The sequence below is a fragment of the Sorex araneus genome, chromosome 2 (assembly GCF_027595985.1).
Source record: "Sorex araneus isolate mSorAra2 chromosome 2, mSorAra2.pri, whole genome shotgun sequence".
NCBI classification, from domain to species: Eukaryota; Metazoa; Chordata; class Mammalia; order Eulipotyphla; family Soricidae; genus Sorex; species Sorex araneus.
In genome coordinates this window covers 74,363,176-74,386,451 of record NC_073303.1, presented here as the reverse complement: position 1 = coordinate 74,386,451, position 23,276 = coordinate 74,363,176, and the positions used below count along the sequence as shown (strand labels likewise).

The following is a 23,276-nucleotide window of genomic DNA, read 5'->3' as shown; positions in this document are numbered from 1 at the left end:
AAAAAAAAAGAAAATTTTAAGTTGCAGGACCTTATAGGGGATGACAACCCAGTTTAAGAAGCTCCCCTACGAACAAGCAAAACTGCCTTGTGGGTTTACTTAGAAGTGATTTTAACTTTCTGGGTCTGTGAGGGGTAGTCTTCGCAACATTTTATCCAGGTGACTGCCACTGGAGCAATAGCACAGTGGTTAGGGTGCTTGCTTGACTCAGGTTCAATCCCTGGCATCCCCTATGGTCCCCTGTGCACCACCTGGAGTAACCCCTGCCCCCAATTATTTGTACCTGTTTCTTTGCCAAACTAGAACAAAGATACTATTACCATGAAGTGTGCTCAACAGATGTTTATTGAAGCCTTGTGTGACAGACCCCATGTGCTCCATGCTGGGGGACACACACTTGGGTCCTGAAGAGTTCCGGACAATGGTGATGGGGAGGGGTGTGTGTGTGTATGGGACACAAGGACAGAGATGATAAATTCTATGACTCCATTTGAACGGGACCTCAATTAGGAAAGCAAATGCAGAACATCCTAGGATCAGGAAGCACATTAGCTCAGTCCAGGTAGTCTTGCTTTGCAGCTGCTTGTGAAACAAGGTGTGTGAACAGCCCGAATACACTGGAACCATGAAAGTGGAAGACCAGAGTGCCAAGGGCAAAATTCAGTGATGTTCCAAGATAGGTTCAGAGAGACTTGATGTCAAATGTCCAAGAGAAATGGCAATCAGGGCTCGAATCAATAGCTCAGTGGGCAGGACGCTTGCCTTGCAGGCAACAGACTTGACTTGGATCCCTGGACCACCCTGAGTGAGCCCTGAGCACCACCAAGTGTGGTCCCAAAACAAAGTAAAAAAAAAAAAAATTAGTTAACAGTGTTAAGACTCTTTGGATAACTAGATGGACAGAATCTCATTATTAGTTTAGGGTATAAGGAATATGATGATTGGGGGAAGAGTGGAGAACAAGTGTTTCTAATGTTTAACTAGATAGCCTTTATGGATTTAGACATCCATATTAAGTATTTTACATATATATATATATATACATACATATATACACACAGTAGGCCTCTGAAGGCTAAGCACACATTTTTTTTAACCTTAGAACCTTCTTCTAACTTTCCATATTATTTTCATATGTCCACAGAACTGGAGAGGATACACAGATACAAATTTTGTCATAAATCGAGCAAACCGTAAAGAGATCTCATAAGAAATTAAAGTATTGACAGTTGTCTGAAGGAGAGATATAGAACTGACCTGGGACTGTTTCCAGCCACAGAAAACTCCTAATAGTAATCAAACTCTTCCATTCATTTCATCTTTGACTTTGCTATATGCTACTTTCATGTGAAAAGTACTAAGAAACACAGAGAACTCATTAGAATCATGTATCTACAGTCGCTTAAACTAGTGGAGAAAAGATACACACTCTATGGCAGATAGAAATTATTTGACCTAGAAGCCGAAGGTATAGTACAAGGTATGATGCTTGTCTTGCAGGTGTCTGACCCAGGGTTTGACCCCCAGCACCATGCATGGTCCCGAGTGACATCAGGAGCGAGCCCTAAGTAAGCCCTGAGCACTGCTGGCTGTGGCCCCCCAAACAATCAGCCAATCAATAAAAAAATTTATTTTAATTAAAGAGAAAGAATGCCATTAAAGTAAAAGCTACTAAGAGTTATAAGGCTGCAGAGTTTGCTGGGACTTGACAATATTAAGGCTAAATATGGGAACTAGAGTGCTTCAGGGGGAACGTGGAACTCCTTTGGGGAAGGAAACATACAAGGAGAGCACACTGGGTTTCCTCCAGCCAGGGATGCCGGGGTATCCCCTTCTTCTGTGTATTTCCTTCTCTAATCCACCCATTGCCTACACAGAAAAGCATCTAACAGTTCTCCACAGGAAGTATGTTCTCATTAAAAGTTCAACACGAAGTTTAACACCACGTCTCATGGTAATTCTAAGCATCTTCCGATGCCATCTTTTCTGCAAATGCCGTATTTAATCAGGACTCACTGAAAGTATGACATCAGTTCACACCAATTAATATGCTGAATATAACAAATAAGTGGCTTTAGTGACCATCCTCATTCTGTTACACTTATTTTGAAATAACTGTGTTACTGATTTCATAATCCTTTTTTAAAAAAGGCAGAGTTTTATCAGGAAGAATTATTTTTGTATTATTAAGAACTACAAAGAGATTTTAATGTCTATTCAATTTAGTATTCAAGTCTACAGAAAAAAAATCAATGGCAACTGCTTTATTAAGTCACTGAATTCCATAAAGCACACAACAATTTATATTGAACTAACAAGTTTGATACATGTATTAAAAATATATATGTAAATTTTATGTCTTAACATTTGATCTATTTAAAAAGTAGCTTTACATGTTTTACAACTTGAATTTATAAAATATATACATCCACCCTATTCAAATCCTCAAACATAAGCTTTCATTCCTATTCATAAAATGCACAATCTACTGTGAATATTAAAATAAAATGGTACCAAGTGAAAACAACAAATTCAAATTCATTTTGACTTGAGAAAACATTTCACTTTTGGCTACTAGAAAATCAACCTAATAAATCCATCCTTGCAATCTGTAGTTAACTAGGAAGAGACTTGCATTTTTATGGTTTTTCACATAATCTGTCAAATTCCTTATTCTTCTTGCTTCACGGTTTAAAATTAGAGAGGTAGGATTATTCAATCTTTCCATGTACCAGGAAATATACACGATGTTACACCTAGCAAATCAAGTCCAGTAAAAATTAAAATTTGCACTACTGCTATAAGAAAAGTCTAGAATCATCGTAGAAACAAACTTTTCTGAAAACCTTAACAGCTTTATGTGCTATAAAACAAAATTGCTGAGCTGGAGCAACAGTACAGTGGGTAGGGGGTTTGCCTTGCACGCGGCTGACCTGGGTTCAACCCCCCAGTGCTCCCTGAGACTGCAAGGAGTGATCCCTGAGCACAGAGCAACTGAGTAATCCCTAAGCATTGCAGGGTGTGGCCCAACACTCCCTGTCCCCCCAAAAAACAAGGATTCTTTTCTAAGCGGCACTCAATGCAAAATCGAAATTCTTTAGATATGTTAAGATATATCAGTTTATCTCCAGGCATTCTTTGTGCAGGTTCACAATGGCTTAACTTTGAATAAAGTTTTATTAACAACTTTTTTTTTCCATTTAAAAAAAAAAAGCTGCTCAAAGACCAGGGACACAGGTCTAAGGGTTGGAGCATATGTTGGGCATGCACCAGCACCCACTCCCCAGGGTCAGTGACCATTACTGCATGGTCTCTCAAGCACCATCTGCACGCCTGGTGGACTCCAGCGTTACTGGGTAGCCCACAAACAAAACAAATAGGTAATTCCCAAGTATTAGCCTGAAGATTACTAAACAAACCCAATACTAATCACAGTAACACCTCAATTATTCCTATAGTCAGAGCCATAACTTGAATGTAAAGGCTTGAGATCTAAGCTAGAAGTGCAAGTTTCAATCCCATGGGTCTCTAGTGATAATGATATAATCAAGCCAGTCTTTAAGGTAAAGCACAACTTATGCAAGGAAAGCAAAAGTCTCACACAGATTACCTAATTTTGAAAAACAGCTCCAAACCAAAGAATGATTGAGTCATTTAAATAATAAAACCATACACCAAAATTATTTCACTCATTTGGGCACTAAGGCTTTGGCAGTAGAACCATCCAAAAGGGAAACAAAAATTCTCTCCAAGTTGTTATATTATAAAGGCTCACTTCCCAAATAGTTACTCATCCAACAAGTTTATCATCTACTGATTAACTAAACTATCATTTTTTTTTTGTTTTTGGGGAGCGGGGTGTGGGGCGCATATCCAGCAGTTCTCAGGGCTTACTACTAGCTCAGCACTCAGGGGTCACTCCTGCAGACTCCAAGAGACAGTACAGGGTGCTGGGGATGGAACCTGAGTCAGCTGCACGCAAGGCAAGTGCCTAACCCACTGTACACCTTCTCTGGCCCCTTCTATAAAGATTTGTTTCTATACTATGGATTTGTAAAAAGAATTTTTAATTTAAAAACCATGATGTACTTTTAATACGTTTTCCCCACCCACCCCGCCGAATTTCCTAATCTCATAAGAGAAAGGGAACAGGGAAACAGAAGAAGTGAAGGAAGAGAGAACAGAGAAGTCAGAAAGGAAGAATACCAAAGACAGGTACATCGGACACCCATGAAACATAAAGACATGAAGAAAAAGGCAAAACCAGACTGGGGGCTGGGTACACGGCTGGGTGTGGAGGGAGGAGCACAGGCCTGCAGCCACTTGTGTGAAGTTCTGCACTTCACAGTTCCCAGGCACCACAAAAAAACAAAATGAGCGAGATTGCTAAAAGTGATTCAGACCAGTTGGTCAGATTAAGACACTTTTACAGCTCCTAGTCATGCAAAGATATCTGCACAACACAGAACAGTGAAGGTGATTTTGGTAATAAAGGATTCTCAGAAAAGAAACATATGGTTAAGCATCAGTTTGCTTTTTGGGGAAACCAACTTCTATATACAATTGTTCTTTTAAACATACACAGCTACTGTACAAAAATTAAAAGTGAGATCAAGGAATATAAGCAGCAGTAACCATAAAGGCTTAGAACTAGTGACACTGAATTCTTTATTAAAAAAAAAAAATTCAACACACAGTACCTCCTCCTTCTTCTCTTCTATTTTTAGGAAGAAGTTTGAACAAGTTTTCAGTATTTCAATTCTCAAAATCAATAGTTTAAAAAAAAGACTTGATTACCAGATACAAGTAATATGTGGTTACATGCCATTTTTTGTATCACTACTCAATTCCATTATTTGTCAATTCATCTTTGATATAATCTGGGAACAATGAAAGCAATTCTTAAATACTTGTTTTAGAATCTGAAGATATTATTATCCACTACAGGAATCTAATGATATATTTTTGCATACACTTAAAAATTTCAGAAGAAAAAAATGTAATTTCATTATTCTAAGTTACTTTATACCAAATATTTATAGCTACTTAAAATAAGAAAAAGATCAAGGATTAAGATCTTTCTCCAGATAAACTGTTGACTACATAGAAAAGTTACCTTTAAGAGTTTCTTCTAGGCATTAAAAATGCTTTATTTTCTGACTTGTTAAAAGAAGGGTATCACACATTACAAGTCCTTCAGAGGCAAATATTAAATTCTTAGAACATCATAAATATTACCTAAAAAATTTAATCTTAAAAAATGGAAAATCACATCTTTTTAAGATCTGTAGCCTTAACGCCTGACATTGTTTTGAGAAAGGGTACCAAGTTAATTACCGGAGCATGCAAAACAAGGAACTGAAAGCGTCACCGTTCTAACAGAATTTGGCAAATCAAAGAAATGGCCTCAAAATAAATAAATAAATACACAAAAAGGAAAAAGTACATACTGTCTAAAGATGAATGTATAGTTCTGTAGGCCTAGAGTTGAGTGCCCTAAGAGGACGAGGGCAGAGGGAAGCAGCATGTTCCCTACATACATTGTCTTGGCTCTGGCGATCACTCAACAACACAGTGCGGAGAAATAATTCCTATTATTATAGATCAGTAATTGCCCTCTCTCCAGAGCAATGACTTAGGTAAACGTCTTGTCTCCTAATAATGTAATTTACATTCAAAATTAATGGAATAGTGAAATCTGAGTGCAAAGGTGTTTTCAATGACTACTAACAGTTCAGAGGTAATGAGTCAGGGTGGCATCTGCTTGCAAACTCAATGGTTGGTGTTTCTCTGTTTCAGGCTATTTCATTTTGATTTCTCCTCTTTAAATCACAAAATGTTCTAATATTTTTTTTCCTTGACTTTAACTTAATTTTTAATTATTTTATGGTAGCTCTCTCTATAGAGAAAGAGGTTTGTTAAAACACTTGCACTAATATTAAAACCTCAACTGTGGCTACGTAGGTCTTAGCAATCTATAGTATAGCATTGTTAATCTTTGACCAGGTATATGAATTCCTTTGGTGAATAAATACCACAGGTCATTTCCCTACAAAAAGGATTTTAGTTAGAGGGAAAACAGGATGAAGAGATTCTTAGCCCCCCCACCCCCAAAAATGATCAAATCAATCAGCAGTTTAGAGCAGTTATGTAAAATACAAAAAATACAATTTAGTAGCTGTAGTTTTCATATTAAAAAGGAGTTAAAAACTAAGAGTCGTTCAAAGCATTTCAAAAACTCCCCCTCCCCCCTTGGTTAAATAGGCCAATTAATAATAGGAACTACTATGAGAATTTACATGTATGTCTAGTCAAGATAGAACAGTAAGGTTTTAAACAGGTCTGGGAGATGGCTCAGAGGGCTGCAATATAATATGCTTTCCATGAAGGAGCCCTGGGTTTGATCCCTGCCCAGTGCACGATCCCCAGAGCACCACACCAGGAGTAGCTCCTGAACACTGCCAGGAGTGGCCTTCCCCAACCCACCCCCCAAAAAACCAAAAATGTTTTTCATTTTCAAAAGTGGTAACTACTAAACTAGTACTATAAAGAGCGTCCACAATTTGGTGGCTGGCCACGGTTTTAATTTTTTTCAAGTTATTTCTATAGCAGACATATTTTTGAAGTCTACCCACCCCTGAGTTCAGCAATTATTCTTTGAGTGTAAAATTATATGCCCTTAATTAACAACATGTAAAAAGCTATAAAATATTATCTATACAGAGATTAAAAACAATTTTTAAAATATTTTTTGCCAATTACTGATTGAATAATTTTGTTGGGGTACATATTTCACAATTTTCAGTCAACTGGCTTTTATTCTTAAGCCTATAATGATTCTTATAGTCATTGGAGGATGTCAAAAAGAGTGCAACAGGTATTAATAAAAATAACATCGTAGTATAAACAGATTTTGCATATGTGAAAAGGTAATTTATAAAATATATTAAGCACTTTTTAAAAAGATACTCTAGTTGTAGCATCAACTGCCATGGTACTGAGAATTGGACCTTTCAACAGTATCTTTCTGTAGGAAAAAATGTCATTGAGCTGTAAGTCTTTTAAATAGCTAAACAAATCCCTCAGAAAAAAATTGTATGGCTATGTGAGACAAGTAAGCAAACATACCATTTTATAGTGTACTGTTGCCTAAATTTTAAAATAAAAATGTCCACACTCTTTTTTTTTTTTAAAACATTAAGCCTCTGTCAAAAATGTATTTCTTATTTTAGGATACAGGATAGGAGGACAAGATGATACAAGTAAAGAAATTTACAAGAAAAAACGTGACAAAAGTTTTCAATTAAAGTATAACATTCAAACGACTTAAAACATAACAAAGGAAACAAAATAGCAAACAAAAATGTTTATGGATTTCCAAACATAAATAAATGAAATAGTGTTTCGGCAGTAGGGCTCATGCTGATGGCTAGCAGGAAGTATAACAGAGTGTACTCTACTTGGAAAAATCGTCAATGTACAAATAACAAGCCCAATTATGGGCTGCAGCAGTTCATTCATCACTGCCATTTTTCTTACTTCCAAAATAAAGCCTTGATTAAATCATTCATACCCTATATTACTCAGACCTTTACTTCAGAGATTGAGGATTTAATTATATACAACAAACGAATTTATTTTTCACCATAGGGATAACATATTGTACCTCTCTGCCAATGTCACTTGAAAACCTTCCATGTCAAAACAATTTGACAGCAGATATAAACAATTCAATAAATACGCAATGATCTTTCATTACAGTCCTTTAAAGATGCATGTTAATTCATGCTGTTAACCTCAGGATCACAGTGCATAGAATCCAAATACAAAGAGTTGGGGTAACTTTCAGAGAAATGTTGGATCCCACACTTTATTTATAATCCCATTATAACCGCAAGTTCATTTCATAGGCCCTATCATGCATTAATCACTGGGTGGCAGGAGTTAATGAAAATTTTTCCTGTTATCACGTCCATTGCCGGCAATGAACGTCCCCAAACCACCAAGGAAGTCACTGTTATTATTGCACAATACATGAGGACCTGGAACTTTTCCAAACGCTTACAAAAATAAAAATAAAAAATGGAATTATATTTGACATTTCCTGACACCTGCATTAATACTGTATGACTAATAAAAGCATGTCAGTTGCCTGGATTGAACCAGCGATCAACATGCGCCCAGAATGCACACGAGTAAAAATGCAGTCAAAGGAAGTAGTCTTCATTGCCTATAGGTCACTTCCAGTCAAAGGTTAAAGTTCAAAGACTGAATGATCAAAGTGCTCATTTTCTCAGTAGGACTATCTTCTGCTAGGAGGATGATAACAGTGGCATCAACAAGTATCATCTTTAAGGAAAAAAGAGAGAGAAAAGTAATTAAGTCATGCCTGTACAAGTACAATGAATTTAACCCAGAAATAATTTAAAGTAATAATAGACTTTACATGTTCCTAAGAATTAAAAATCCAATTTGTGTTTTACTACAGAGCAATAAATCACATGCTATTCTTTCAGAGACCAGTAGGTCACACAAATCTCGAGAATACTAGTTCACTAAAAGCAGTAAGTTAATAGATGGTTTTAATATAGTCAGGACTTATCAATCATAATATAGTTTTCATGGAGAACAATTTAAAACTGTATTGAGACAGGAACTCAATGCTTGATCTTCACACAAAGTTATTAAACATACTTAAAATAACAGAATCCTATCTTTAGCTGATAAAAAAATTTATGAATAATTAATCTCCCAAATAAGCAATTCATGACCATTATTAATTTGTTTAGAAAATGTTTTTTTCCAGTAAGTACAAATATATCTATGCAAAGTAGACTATTAAAAAATTTTACATTTAGCATTATCACCTGGGAGTGTGAACATATTTTATTTACCTAAAACATAATTTTTGAAATTTCAGACTTATACAAAACTTATTTCACAAATCCTATCTGAGAAATTTATTTTGAGCACTAATTCTTCAGAAAGAAGTAAAATCGGGGAGCTGGAGTGATAGCACAGCCGGTAGGGCATTTGCCTTGCACGCGGCCGACCCGGGTTCGATTCCCAGCATCCCATATGGTCCCCTGAGCACTGCCAGGGGTAATTCCTGAGTAATCCTTGTTTACTCAGAGCCAGGAGTAATCCTTGTTTGTGCATCACCGGGTGTGACCCAAAAAGAAAAAAAAAAAAAAGACGTAAAACCAGTGGCACCTAAAGCTGTAAAAGTACTCAAAAAGAAAATTCTCAAGATGACCAAAATATTTTACAAGTCATTTCATTAAAATTATATAAATGAAAATAATATCCTTATTCATGAAAATTCAATGAGCTGAAAAACAGTCAAGATGACTTTTGGTTGAATAATCTATTCTTTTGTACGCTTTTGGGCCACACCCAGCGGTGCACAGGTCTTATTTATGGTGTTGTGTTCAGGGATCACTCCTGGTCCTGCTCAGGTGACCACCTGGGTTGGCTGCATGCAAGGCAAGCACATTGCCCTCTGTACCATTGCTCCAGCCAGTGATTCATAATTCTGTACCTTATGTTACAATCAAAAATATGAGATGAATTCATCTTAAAGATAGATCTAAATCATCAGATTGGGCTTAATTATTTTACCTATTTTGGGTGTTGGGCCACATCTGGCAGTGCTCAGGACTTACATCTGGCTCAGGGGTAACTCCTGGCAGTTGCTGGGAAATCATACGAAATGCTGGGATTTGAACTGGGGTTGGCCACATGCAAGGCAAGCACTTTAATCCCTTTACTACCTCTCAGGAGCATAGACTAAGTTTAAAAAATTAGTAACTAAGAAAATGAGCAGAGCTGGAGCCCATGCTTCGCATGCAGGAGTCCCAGACTTGATTCCCAGCACCATGTGGTCCCCTGAGCACTCCTGGGGGATACCCTAGGCACTGGGGCGGAAGTAGTCCCTAAGCACTCCCTAGGGACTACCTAGCACTCCCTAGCCCCCTGTGTCTCTTCAGCCTCTGCAAAATCGCCCCCCCCCCAAAAAAAATCTCACAAAAAATAACATGAGTATTTTATATTCTCCACCTGCCACCTAGAACTATGTTGCTAGGCCGGGCGGTAAATCAGTGGAAGACTTCATACACAGCATGCATGGGGCCCTGGATTTGATCCCCAGCAAAAAGACACACATGAACATGCCCGCATACACACACGCATACCCTATTTCTTATCTAAATTACTATGGAATTTTAATTTTAAAAAATGCATTTGCCATGGATGCAGAACACAGTTATGATTATAAAAAGGGGCACTGGAGCAGTAATACAGCCGCTAGGGTAACTGCATTATGTGGAGCTGACCAGGATTTGATCACCAGAATCCCATACGGTTCCCTGAGCACTGCCAGGAATGACTCCTGAGCACAGACTGAAGTAAGCCCTTAGTACAACTGGACATGGCCATGTATATGTGTGTGTGTGTGTGTGTGTATTACTATACATACAGATATGCACAAGAGTAAAAGTATATAAATATACTTATATTCATATAAATAATTATATAAATGTGTTTATAAATATATAAATATAAATATATATATATAATTCCTTAAATTAGAACTTCCCAGGACCTAGGGATGTGGCTCTGTGGCAAAACACCTGTCTTGCAAGGGTGAAAGTGAGTTTGATCTCTGGTACCACCCACATCACTGTGATCCTTGGTGGTCCAAGTGTGCAACCCTCAACAAGCACCTCAACCAAACACTGCAACAAGAGGAGGTTAGGTAGAACTATCACCTTTTTTTCCCTTTTTTCTTCTTTTTTGATCACACCTGGCAATGCACAGGGGTTACTCCTGTCTCTGCACTCAGGAATTACTCCTGGCAGTGCTCAGGAAACCATATGGGATGTTGGGAATCGAACTGGGATCAGCCATGTGCAAGGCAAACACCCTACCCACTGTGCTATCACTCCAGACCCAGAACTATCACTTTTAAACGGACTGTTATAATCTTTGAAATTGAAAGTAAAAACTGAAACTATTCATGGTTAAATCAGCAAAAAGAGCTGGAGAGAGAGTACAGCAGGAAGAAGAAAAGGAACATGGTAATAGGTAAATAGAAAAGTGGGCTGTCACCTTCAAGAAAAAGAAAAAAAAACCTTTATATCCAGGTTTGTCTCTCTACAGTTTAAGGATTTCAAGTTTTTTCTTGGATGAACTGAACTAAAAAGACTACAGCTAACAGAACTTAAAATATGTACTTTTTACTTTGATTTGTGACCCACACCACGTGATGCTCAGTGGTCACTACTGGCGGCAGTCAGGGGACCAGATGGGATGCCAGGGGTCAAACACAGGACGGCTGCTAGCAAGGCAAATGCCCTGCCCGTGGTACTACCGCTCCAGCCCCATTATCAAGCCAAAAGTAAACAACAAAACTGTTAAAGTGATCAAAGTTGGAACTCATGGGGCTGGAGCGATAACACAGTGGGTAGGGCGTTTGCCTTGCACTCGGCCAACCTGGGTTTGAGTCCCAGCACCCCATATGGTCCCCCGAGCACCGCTAGGAGTGATTCCTGAGTTCAGAGCCAGGAGTAACCCCTCTGTATCGCCGGGTGTTACCCAAAAATAAAGCAAAAAAAAAAAAAGAAAAAGAAAAAAGTTGAAACTCATTAGGCATTTAGAAAGTGGCATAAATAATGTGGGGGAAATAAAAAGAAGAAAATGGTTTTGGAACCCTAATACGCAGGTACAAAAACAAAGGTGTCCACTGGGCCAGGGATGTGAGTCCCATAGGCCTTTTGATAGGAAGCCTGGCTGGGCTGTCACTGGGGCTGCACGGCCCGCCAAGCACCACCAGGTGGCCTTGAGCTGTAAATCTACAGTTACAAAGCAGGAAGAAAAGGAGTTCACGAACAGGAATGTGAGACAACTATACGTTCCTATCACTATCCTACAGAAAACGTTCCCACTGAATGGAACTCAATGTGGTCTAGTTTGGCAAAACTAAAACCACAACTAAACTGTCTACTCCAAACACTGCAAACATGAATTTCTTTTTATTTTTTGAATACAGCCAGCATGCCCTAGAAACAAACACAACATCTAAATATTATGCCAGTTTACTTGCTATAAACCTAGTTTACTGGAGTCTATACTGAACAGCAGCCTTTCCTTAGGTGATAACTCTATCACCTAAGGAAAATATTTGGGAAGTACAAATCTGTATTCCCAACTGTGGGAAGCAATCCTTGATGAAATCATGCTGCATATGCTGACATTCCAAAACCAGTAACAACAAGTCTCACAATGAAGACATTACTGGTGCCCACTTGAGCCAATAGATGAACAATGGGGTGACAGTGCTACAGTGCGGTGCTATGCTGATATTAATCCCAGGCAACAAATTGGTACTAAGGAACTTCAGTTGGTTACCTCACTGAAATAGTATGATCTCAAAGAGAATGCATCTTTTTCAAGAGCTATTCTCTGATTTTGAGGCCTCACTTATTTGTACACTGAACTGAATATATTCAATCTATTGCTGGGTGAAGACTTTGTAGTCTGAAGTCACAAGTAAAATTCCTTCTGTCATTTTGTATGCTGAGATGAATGATGTATACAAATACCTATTTCAGTTCTGTCCTTTATTATGTATGCTATTCCCTCTGTTCAATTGATTTTTCAAAACCTATAGAATTGGGGCGGGAGCCATAATCCAGTGGGTAGGGTTTGCCTTGCATGCATCTGACCCGGATTCAATCCCTGGTATCCCATATGGTCCCCCAAGCACTGCCAGGAGTAATTCCTGAGTGCAGAGCTAGGAGTAACCCCTGAACATTGCTAGGTGTGACCAAAAAAGCAAACACAAACAAAAAAACCCCATAGAATCTTGTATTAATTGGAAACCCAGAAAATTTGTGTTCTAGTGCAAGTATGACTATTTCCTTAGCTGTGTAGAAACCTTTTACGAAAGTGTTTCAAAAAACATAACATCCAATTTCAATTAACAATAAGGAATATGTATTCATTATCAGTGACTTTTTACACAGCAATACATTATTAACTGCTAGAGAAAAATCTTAAAGAATCTTTAAAAAATTCAAAATAATATACTACAGTATAGTATACATAAAGACAACAATAGTATCTAGTGACTAGTTAACTTTTCAAAGTACAGTAAGCAATACTGTGGGAGAAATCACAAATTTAAGGTGAGATTCCTTAAATTTGGAACCTCACCATCCTTCATCCCAGACACCCAGCACTGGTATTTCACAGCTTTGGTATGTCAGCCAGATCCTTGCTTTCTACACCAGAGATGAATGTAATTTCAGATGTGTTATTTCTAATAAAGTGCTTCAATCCTGCATGCAGAAAATACCTCAGGAAATCCTAAAGTATCACTCACCTAATAACCTTACCTGGGGATCTGATTACACTCAATAAACACTGACCCACATTAACCCAAATATAGTGGTTAGCACCACATATAACTGTGACTCGATTTCTAAGGCCTCAATTACTCTTCCAAAAGTAAAATGTTGAGTGTTTCAGGGAGTTCACTTAGATCCAAGTCTTTTCACCACTAGTCTACAATCTTTTTATTTAGCTTAGTAGATCAAATCAGCACAATGGCTTTTCCTTGTAATCCTTTAGAATAAGACGATGCCAGAAAATGAATCTGTACTTCTTGGTAACCAGGTGTAGGAACACAATTAATGAAAAAAATAATTGGAACCAAAGCAAAAAAAAAAAAAAAAAAAAAACCAAAACAGAAAAACATTAAGTTGACATCTAAAAGAGAATGAAACAAAGCCAACGTGTTTTGCTTTATGGGCATAATTATCTTCTTGTTATGGTTTTCTAAATTCAACTATAGTGCCAAGGTAGGCTGTTTTTCACTTTGCCTACAACTGATATTCTCCATCTAAAACACTGTTGAAAGGTGCAGGAAAAGTTCATGTGGACATCACCATGGAAATGCCCCCAGCTGGGGCGATGCCAGGAATTAAATGTGGCCCCGTGCCTCGTAAGGATGGCATGCTACCACTGAACCACATACTTGGGGGCCCAATCTTTTGGGAGGGTGGGTGTGTGGCTTATGGTTTGGTGCTTGAAGGTCACTTCTGATGATGCTAAGGGAACTTGGAGAATGAAGGGAAAGAGCCAGGATCAAACCAAAGGCTCCCAAATAAAAATGATGTGCTTCTATGCTTTATGCTATATCCCTGACCTCCAAACCCCCAGCTACCTTTAAAATAGTAGATACTTTATAATTGTCAAGCATAACTCATATTATTCTTCTTCCTTGATTTCTATGAAGCTCATTCATGAAGCAAATATGTCCAGTGAAGGGGAAAAGGAGAGGCATGACTCAGAAATGCAGAATTCAAGCAAGTGTAGAAAGCAAAGAGGTAAAAATTGGTTCCTGGGACTGGAGTAATGATAGAGCAGGGAGGGTGTGCCTTTCATGCAGCTGACCTGAGTTCCCTCTCTGGCAGGCCACACGGTCCCGATACCCCACATAAGTGATCCTTGGGCACGGAGCCAGGAAAGAGAGCTGAGCACCACCAAGCATGGCCCAAAATTTGATAAAAAAGGAACCTGTAAGTCAATGACCTAGGATGCTTTAAACAGAAATTATCTGTGATGAAAAAAAAATTTTATCTGACAGGAAGCTAGAAAGTCATGAATTAGAATTTAGTGGCTTTGAAAACTGGTCAAGGGCCAGGAAGAGTGCTTTAAAGGGCTGGAGGGCCTGCTTTGCATGCGGGAACCCTGGGCTTGAGTCCCTGGCACCTCTCGGGCTCCTGAACGCTACTGGCTGCAACTGGAGCCGAAAAACAAAACAAGCTAATGTCTGGGCCAGGAATATCGCTCATTGGTAAGGCATGTGCTTTGGGCCATATCTCTGTGCCCAACACTGATTCCTTACAGGGCTAACTTGCTGTTGCTGTTCTTAAACAAAAGGAAAAATTAAAAAAAAAAAATCACATCATTTCTTCAAAAAAATTTTTATAGCTATTGCTAGAAATTTTGCCATCGCTTCTTTATTTTTTATAATAAATCAGCAACTCACAAGTTTTTAGCTTTTATTTATGATAGCTGTGATTTTTATCTGTCCCCATGAAAATCTAGTTTAGGTTATTCATAAAATATTATGAAGAATCTTTTCCATACCATCTAAAGACATTATTTATCTTCTTTTCTCCCTAGGCAGATAATCTTTCAAGTCCAAATGCCAAACAGCTATTAGTCTAAAATAAAACTGCTTACCATGATACCACCATTTTGTTTTCTTTGGATTCTTGTTACATGTTCGAACATAAAAAGAATTATCTGGTGGTCGTCTCTGAAACAAAAAGTTTTATATAATTAAGTTGTAAAAACAGAAAAACAGGTGAAGTACTAATAAAGAAAAGCACAACAAAATTATTCTGGAATGCTTAGCAACCAACAGAAACACCTTGTACCTTAGCATTAAAAATACTGTAATAATATTCCAGGAAATATATTATTAACATTGAAACTGTTAATAAACAGGAGGCTGGTATGTGGTGATTAGAGAAAGGTTCCAGTAGATTATACTAGAGAATGACTTTCAACCAAAGCGGCAGGATTAGATTGTAAGAAATTTTGATTCATTAATCTTCTTAGAAACAACTACTTCCGTGACCCAATGAAAACAGTCGTGACAGGTCAGAGATAGCTCAGTGCTAAGTGCAAGTTTTGCATGTACGAGGGCCAGATTTAATCCCTAGTAACAAATACTCCCACAGCACCAAACTGGGGAATCACCCCTGAGCATCACTGCGTATGGTTTGAATTTCCTCCTGTCCACAAAAAAGTAAGCCTTGTAGTTCACCTACAAGGTTTTTTTTTTTTTTTTTTTTTTTTTAAAAAAAGAGCAACTAGTAAACTTTTTATTCTTTACTGCGATAGCACAGATGCAGCTGGGGCTTAAGGAAGGACCATGTTAATTAATTCCAGTGAAACAAAAACAGACTGGAATAATTAATGGATTGACACTCTCACTAAAAGACCTTAAAGTTTTTTGTGCCTTAAAAAAAAAAAAAACCTACAGAAAGAGAATGGCATAGATGGTTCCCTTGAGTCCACTTTAAGCTATTTGTCTGCTCTACAGTCCTTATTTGATAGTTCTGATTTCAGCATGGTTCCCTGACCAGGAACGGAGCAGAGCCCCTGCAGTCAAAGACCTCCGGAACCCATCCATAGCCATGCTCAAGGCCCCTCTCCACATGTTTGGACGAGCCTCACGCATGAAGGAACCAGCAGAGGAACCCAGGCGTATGTGACCCAGGGCTGAGATCTCCAAGCCTGCTCCGATCGAGACTGGGCCTCTTCTGCCCAGATACCCCATTTTCCAGTAGCTAGGCGGTCACACGCAGAAAGTGCCCCTGGCGCCATGCAAGCCCACCAACGGCCAACATCCAGAGACTATACCAAGCTCCTGGAAGCACACGACTGCATTCGCCGCTGCATGACATCTTATAGCCTAGTTCTCCCTCTCGGAGAACCTGGCAAGCTACTGAGAGTTTCCTGCCTCCATGGGAGAGCCAGGCAAGCTCCCTGTGGCATATTCATATGCCAAAACCAGTAACAATGATGGGTCTCATTTCCCTGACCCTGAAAGAGCCTCCAATGTGGCACCGTTGGGAAGGATGAGTAAAGAGAGGCTTCTAAAATCTTAGGGCTAAGATGGAGATGTTACTGAGACCGCTCGAGAAAACTGACGATCAACGGGATGATGATGATAAGTAAACTTCCACAAAAAATTAATGTCTATTATCAAGGACAGATCAAGGATTCAGTTTCCAAACAATGCATGAGTAAGAAATGGAGAAGCTGCTATCAGAGAGACAGTGTAAGTACAAGGGTAAAGGCGCTTGCTTGGTTGTGGAGTTCAGTCCCCAATAAGCCAAGAGAGCCCAGTAGAGCCAGGAGTAAGCCTGAACACTGCTGGATGTGAGCCAAAACAAGAGACAAAACAAAAAGTAACTGAGGGCAGCTGTGTAGACAATGACAGGCACAACCCAGTATAGTTAAGACTACCTGCAAAAAAAGGAAAAAGGATTCAATTTCTATTACCATAGAAAATAGTTTCATAAAAATTTCCTAAGACCCCAAATAGGGAGGGGGAAGGAAAAAAAAGAAGGAAAAAAAAAAAAGCATTCGTTCTATTGGCTGATCTCAAGGGACACTGTGTTGGCTAAAGTCAAGGGACATTTGGTCCCTCCAAGCAGCACCAGGAGCGACCCTTAATCTCAGAGTGTAGAGCAGTAGGCAATCACCCCCACCGAAAACCAACAAGCACATAAAGTAAAACTTACAGAACCATGTTCACCGAGAATAAAACTGATCCGTTTTAATTTAAGGGTTTCAGGTGAACATTTATTCATTTTGGTTTTGGGGGTCACACTCAGCTGAGCTCGGGGCTTACCATACTCAGGGGTGACTCCTGGAGGGCTTACAGATCACATCAGGTGCTGGGAATCGAACCCAGCAAGTGCCCTACCTGAAATCACTATCACTCTGGCCCCTCAGATGAACATTTTTTTGCTTTTTGGATCACACCCAGTGATGCACAAGGACTACTCCTGGCTTTGCACTCAAGGAATTACTCCTGGCAGTGCTCAGGGGACCATATGGGATGCTGGGACTCGAACCCAGACCTGCTGCGTGCAAGGCAAATTCCCTCCCCATTATACTATCGCTCCAGCCCCCTCAGATGAACATTTAAGAGACTTTAAGGTTGTATGGGGCTGGGGAGAAAAGTACAGTGGGCAAAACTCTTGACTTGCAATCACCCGACCTGGGTTTTATGGTCCCCAAACAATGCTAGGAGTAACTCTTGAGCATTGCCGTGCGTGATGACTTGAAAGTTGAAAAGCAAACAAAAAAAAACAAAGACTTTTGGGGTCATGGATGTTGCTCAATGGTAATTAATGTCACTGTCATCCCGTTGCTCATCAATTTGCTCAAGTGGGCACCAGTAACGTCTCATTGTTACTGTTTTTGCATATCAAATACGCCACAGGGAGCTTACCAGGCTCTGCCTTGCGTGCAAGATACTCTCAGTATCTTGCTGGGTTCTCCGAGAGGGACGGAGGAATCAAACCCGGGTCAGCTGCGTGCAAGGCAAACGCAAATGCCCTACTGCTGTGCTATCACTCCAGCCGGTAATTAATGTATGCCTTTAAAATTTGAGCTCTTTTCCTGCCACTGCCAGGCTGTGGGAGGCGTGGGTGCACTCCAGATTGGGTTCCACCCATTCACCACCACCACAGCCTAGGAAGGCACTGCAGCTGGAATGCATGGACATTAATACTGCATGACAGGGGAGGCTGAAGGCTGCAGCCACACACGGAGCCTTAGCACAAGAAATCCATGACGCTGCCAAAGCCTCAAAAACCAAGCCCATCTTGGTGTGCTTGCATGTGAAAAGCCCATGTATGTGAAGCTGGCAGAGACCCTTTGATCTGAACCCCAGATCAACCTGATTAAGACTGATGACAAGAAATTAAGGAAACAGTTCAGCCTCTATAAAAATGACAGCAAGTACAAAACCCTATTAAAGTGAAAGTCTGCAGTTGTGGCATATTTAAGAACTATAGCAAAGATTACAGACCAAAAAATGCTATTGAGCAATATTTTAAATAACAAGAGTTTTGGCTCTTAGAAACAAAACTGAAAAAGAAATTAAAATATGCAACGTTCTAGGCTCAGCCTCTGGAATAATTCCACCAGACGCACCCCCTCCACACACACACAATCCAATTTTTAAAAATTCTTAAGTTTGAAGCTAGAACCCCTCAATGCAAATCAAAATTGCTCTTCACCTTAATATTCTAGTCTAAATGCATAGTAAAAATAGCATGGTAGGGGCTGGAGTGATAGCACAGTGGGTAGGGCGTTTGCCTTGCACGTGGCCGACCCGGGTTCAATTCCCAGCATCCCATATGGTCCCCCGAGCACCACCAGGAGTAATTTCTGAGTTGCAGAGCCAGGAGTATCCCCTGTGCATTGCTGGGTGTGACGCAAAAAGAAAAAAAAAAAAAGAGAGAGAGAGCCTAATTCAGGCTCTCCTGAAAAAAAAAAAAAAGCATGGTAAACACCTAATAAATGTGCTGAATATTTTATTTCATGAACTAACGATGTCATAATTCTGAGTTTCAGATTATGATCTTGGTTAAATATAATACAACTCTAAGTTAAAATATAGTATAAATTATCAATAGTTTAAATGGAATGGTTAGTCATACATCAAGTATGCAAGAAATACTAGTAACAGACAATTAAAATGTGCAAAAATGATGACGATTAGAAAAGGATGAAAGAAATAAAGAGTATGGCCATCTCCTAGTTTTTCTGCTTTACTTTGCTTTTGGGGAGCACCATCCAGAAGCTTTGGGAGTCCCTTAGGTGCAGGGGCCGGACGCCAGCCTCTCAGGGGAGCATGTGCTCAGCTCACCGCTCTACCTCGCCAGCACCATCATTTTCTTGTTTTATAATGCAAACTGCATTCAAAAGTAAACAAAAGCTATTAAGTATTAAACACATGCATGATGTATTATATCCTCTGCTTATTAAATTGGGGTAGACAGAGGGCAGAAGATAAAAATTTGAAAGCTGTAAATAAGTTATTTCCAGAATCCTTGGGTGTACTAACAAAAAGGTTCAAGTGTTTCTCAAAATGCCACTGGGGGCTGGGGGTGGGGCAGAAAGATAGTACAGTGTAGCACAGTGGGTAGGGCACTTGCCTTGCACACAGCCATCTGATCCCCAATATGCCAAGGTTACCTGAGCACTGCCACGATTAATTCCTGAGTGCAGAGCCAGGGGTAAGCCCTGAGCTTCGCCATTATGGCCCAAACCCCTCACCTCTCCTCTCAAAAAAAAAAAACAAAAACAACCCAAAAAACAGAAACAAAAAACCAACTAAATACTCTGGTCCTTGCATTAGATTACTGGCCTGGCTGGTCTTCCTCCTCCCCGACCCCCTCAAAAAAAAACACTTAAAAAAAAAAATCTCTAGGCACTAATAAAAATGGGCCGCAGGAGCCAGAGTGATAGTACAGTCAGTAGGAACGGTGCTTGCCTTGCAAGCATCACTGGTTGTGAGCACAAAAAGCAAAAAAATAAAAATAATAATAATAATAATAATTAGAAGGGCTGCAGAGATGGCTGTAGTGCAAAAGGCAGGGGTCCTGGGCTTACTCCTGGATACTGCGTGTTCTAGGGGGCACTGTCTGGAGCAACCCTAAGCACAGAGCCAGGAGTATTATCTCCAGGTACAGCCCAAAGACAAAATTTTTAAAAATCACAGTTCGAGACCATGAATTTAAAAAATGAGCTAATGCAGTCAAGTTCCCTAATCTCTGCCTCTCTTGGTGTGTGGGGGTGGGGTGGGGGGTGGGGGCGGGGTGGGGGAGAGTACAGGGAGAGGCCGAATTAGAAGTACGTAAGAGCTACTCCTGACAGTCACGCAGTGCCGGGAGTTGAGACCCAGGGGCCTGCACGCAAAGCAGTGCTCTAGCCCTCTGAGCTCCCTCCTCAACCCAAAGCTCCCTGATGAGCAGCAAATGTTTCCTCTTTAAGTAGAATGTAAAGGAGAAAGACCCATGGAAGAGAGAGACTTTAAAATGAAAAAGACAGGGCTGAGCACATGCTCTGTATGCGACGACCCGGGTTCAATTCCTGGCACCACAGGGTCCCTCCATGCAGAGAGTTAGGAGAAATTGGAGTACAGCAGGGTATGGCCTCACTCCCCAAACCCCTGCAAGAAAACAAAACAACAACAACAACAAAACACCAATAGAAACAGCTCGGAATATGGCCCAGTGGGAGAGCACCTACCATACACGCATGGGGCGCCGAGTCTGAACTCTGGCACAACAAACAGAAAATAAACTATATAACCAGTGCTATACTAACCCCTTCCGCGGGAATAAACACAGCACCAGACTTTAAGTACTTTCAAAACAGAATACTAAATTTAACTCATGTAATTTTTCTTTCAGGTCACATAACCATTCTTTATTATACATGGAATTTGTGCATTAGTACAGAAGAGTAAGAAAAAAAGTCCTTAAAATTCTCTCTCTCTATAGTATACTAGTTCTCCTCCTCTGATCTAATGATTACAATAGGAAAACTGTTCCTAGAAATTCTCCCTAGAAGAAGCTGATAAAATGGGAGATAACAGAGGGGAGGAAAAGGTAGGTATGATGCTTATTTCTAGGGCTTTGCACTGTGAAATTGGTAAACAATAAATCTTCACATACTTTTACCATGTACAGAAATAAAATTCACATTATTTTAAAACATCTGCAGATATTTCTTATTCAAGAAATATAAAACAGTAAATTTGACTTTTGTTTAAAATAAAAGATTATCAAAATAATTTTCCAACTTAATACTTAGATATTTCCTACAAGACATTTTATAACAAGAACCACTAAGTTCTCCTTCAAATATATTATATATTAAAGTAATTTTCCTATCAAACTAAAGAAAGCAGTGATCAGGAATAATTTTGAAACACTCCTACCTTTTCTTTGCAGCTGGAGAGCATGCTAATAATGCTAAGACAAACTGACTGGACTGAAAGCGCTGGGGACCAGTCTTCTGTTAGAATGGATAAACAGATATGACCATTGCTATAAACATGAGGATGAACAGGAATATTCTCACCAGTAAACATGACCTAAGAAAGAATAAAATTCCATTAGTGCTCAAATATTCCACATTACCAAAAACTAAAATATTCTCCACATAACTTTATATTTTAAAAACAAGCTGAATACAAAGAAAATCGCTGCCAGAAACAAAATAAACTGTTTGTTGTTATCCTCATTAATTCAAAAAGCACTGGTCTCACTGTATAAACGACCACATATTACTAAAAAAAAGTCAACTTCTTAATATTTCAGCTATTTAATGAATTTCCTTTAATAATTATTAAGTCATGTATTTTTACACTGGTGACAGAAAACTGCAGGAATTTTTTAAATTCTACTACTCAGCATACATAAATCCAATACAAATACATGTGTCACCTAAGGTGCTACAAGCAAAGGAAATGATTGTTACAAATTTCACCTCTTCTATACTAGTCATTATGATGGACACAAATTGCTATGCTAATCAAGAATTAACCATGTGCTTCGACAAATAAACACTAAATGAGTCTCTCAATTACAGAACTTGCTATTTTTCTCTGATTTCTACACAATTCTTCATTTTTCCTTTTTCCACCTTGCCTCTGCAGTGTTTTAAAAGGCAATAAGCCCATTATTTCCTTATTTAGCCTGAATAATTAAACATGTTTCTGAACAGTAGGGTTTCAGAAGGAAACTGCAAGCATGGTGGTCCAAAGCAGGCCCAAAATGTCTCATATGAAAGAATGTTCTTAAGTGTCACTTCATAAAAACTGATATTAAAGTTAACTAATCAAGTTTAAAGCGAATTTTAAATTGCAGTACAATGCATTACTTCAATTATTTTTCAATAGTAATTTCCAATTCCTAACTTAGCCTTTAAAAAAAAATCACCTTAAAATCTTAGAAAATACAAATTCAAAGGTTTCACTTATATAGATCCAGTTGACATAATATGCCTTTATAACACCTACCGTATATAAACCGAGAGCTCCCAAACCAGACTTAGAGCATTTTTCTTAACCCACCTAAAAACTACCTCACATACAAATGTACCAATACTTTAGTATGAACAACTAACCTTAAGTTATAACAGAAATTGGTGAAATATATACTGCTCTAGGGATAGCCTTACCCACAGTTCCACACCCTATTCAACAAAGCAAGAAACAGCCAGTGAATTAAGTGTTACCCAGAGTAATACAGTAGTTTAATATGGAATGTATTAAGGAAATTATCATAAGTGGTGTTTTTGCTTTCTTATTGCATTTTATACTTGCTATTTGTTTTTAAAATCTAGCCACAAATCTGATTTTATTATAAATTTACTAATATTTACAATTTAACAAAGCAGTCTTTCATACAAGTAGGAGTTCTCTAATATTTCAAGTATATGAACACATGGGATTCATTTTTGTGGCTGAAGTTAAAACAAGAAAGCAAAAGGAATTTCAAAGGAATGACTACACTGCTGCATATTTTCTTTGACTTTAACCTTTGGGCATCCACCCTCCATTCCCACTAAAGTAGAGCTAACCATATCACTTAATCAGCAGTCTAAATCAAAGGGGGAAGTGAACATTTAAGTTATTTTGAGGTAGTTAAGCTGGTTCTGAACAC

The 23,276-nt window shown here is 38.9% G+C and overlaps 1 protein-coding gene across 1 annotated transcript in view; it reads right to left on the bottom strand.

Annotated features, from left to right (window-relative positions):
• Window positions 1–1,610: 1,610 nt before the first annotated feature.
• The window catches only part of UBE2W (ubiquitin conjugating enzyme E2 W), a 57,769-nt gene continuing 36,103 nt past the window's right edge, over window positions 1,611–23,276 (bottom strand). The window contains 3 exon segments of the mRNA XM_055124433.1: window positions 1,611–8,349; window positions 15,253–15,328; window positions 21,548–21,703. Coding sequence (XP_054980408.1) covers window positions 8,336–8,349; window positions 15,253–15,328; window positions 21,548–21,703 — 246 coding nt within the window. The 3' untranslated portion in view covers window positions 1,611–8,335.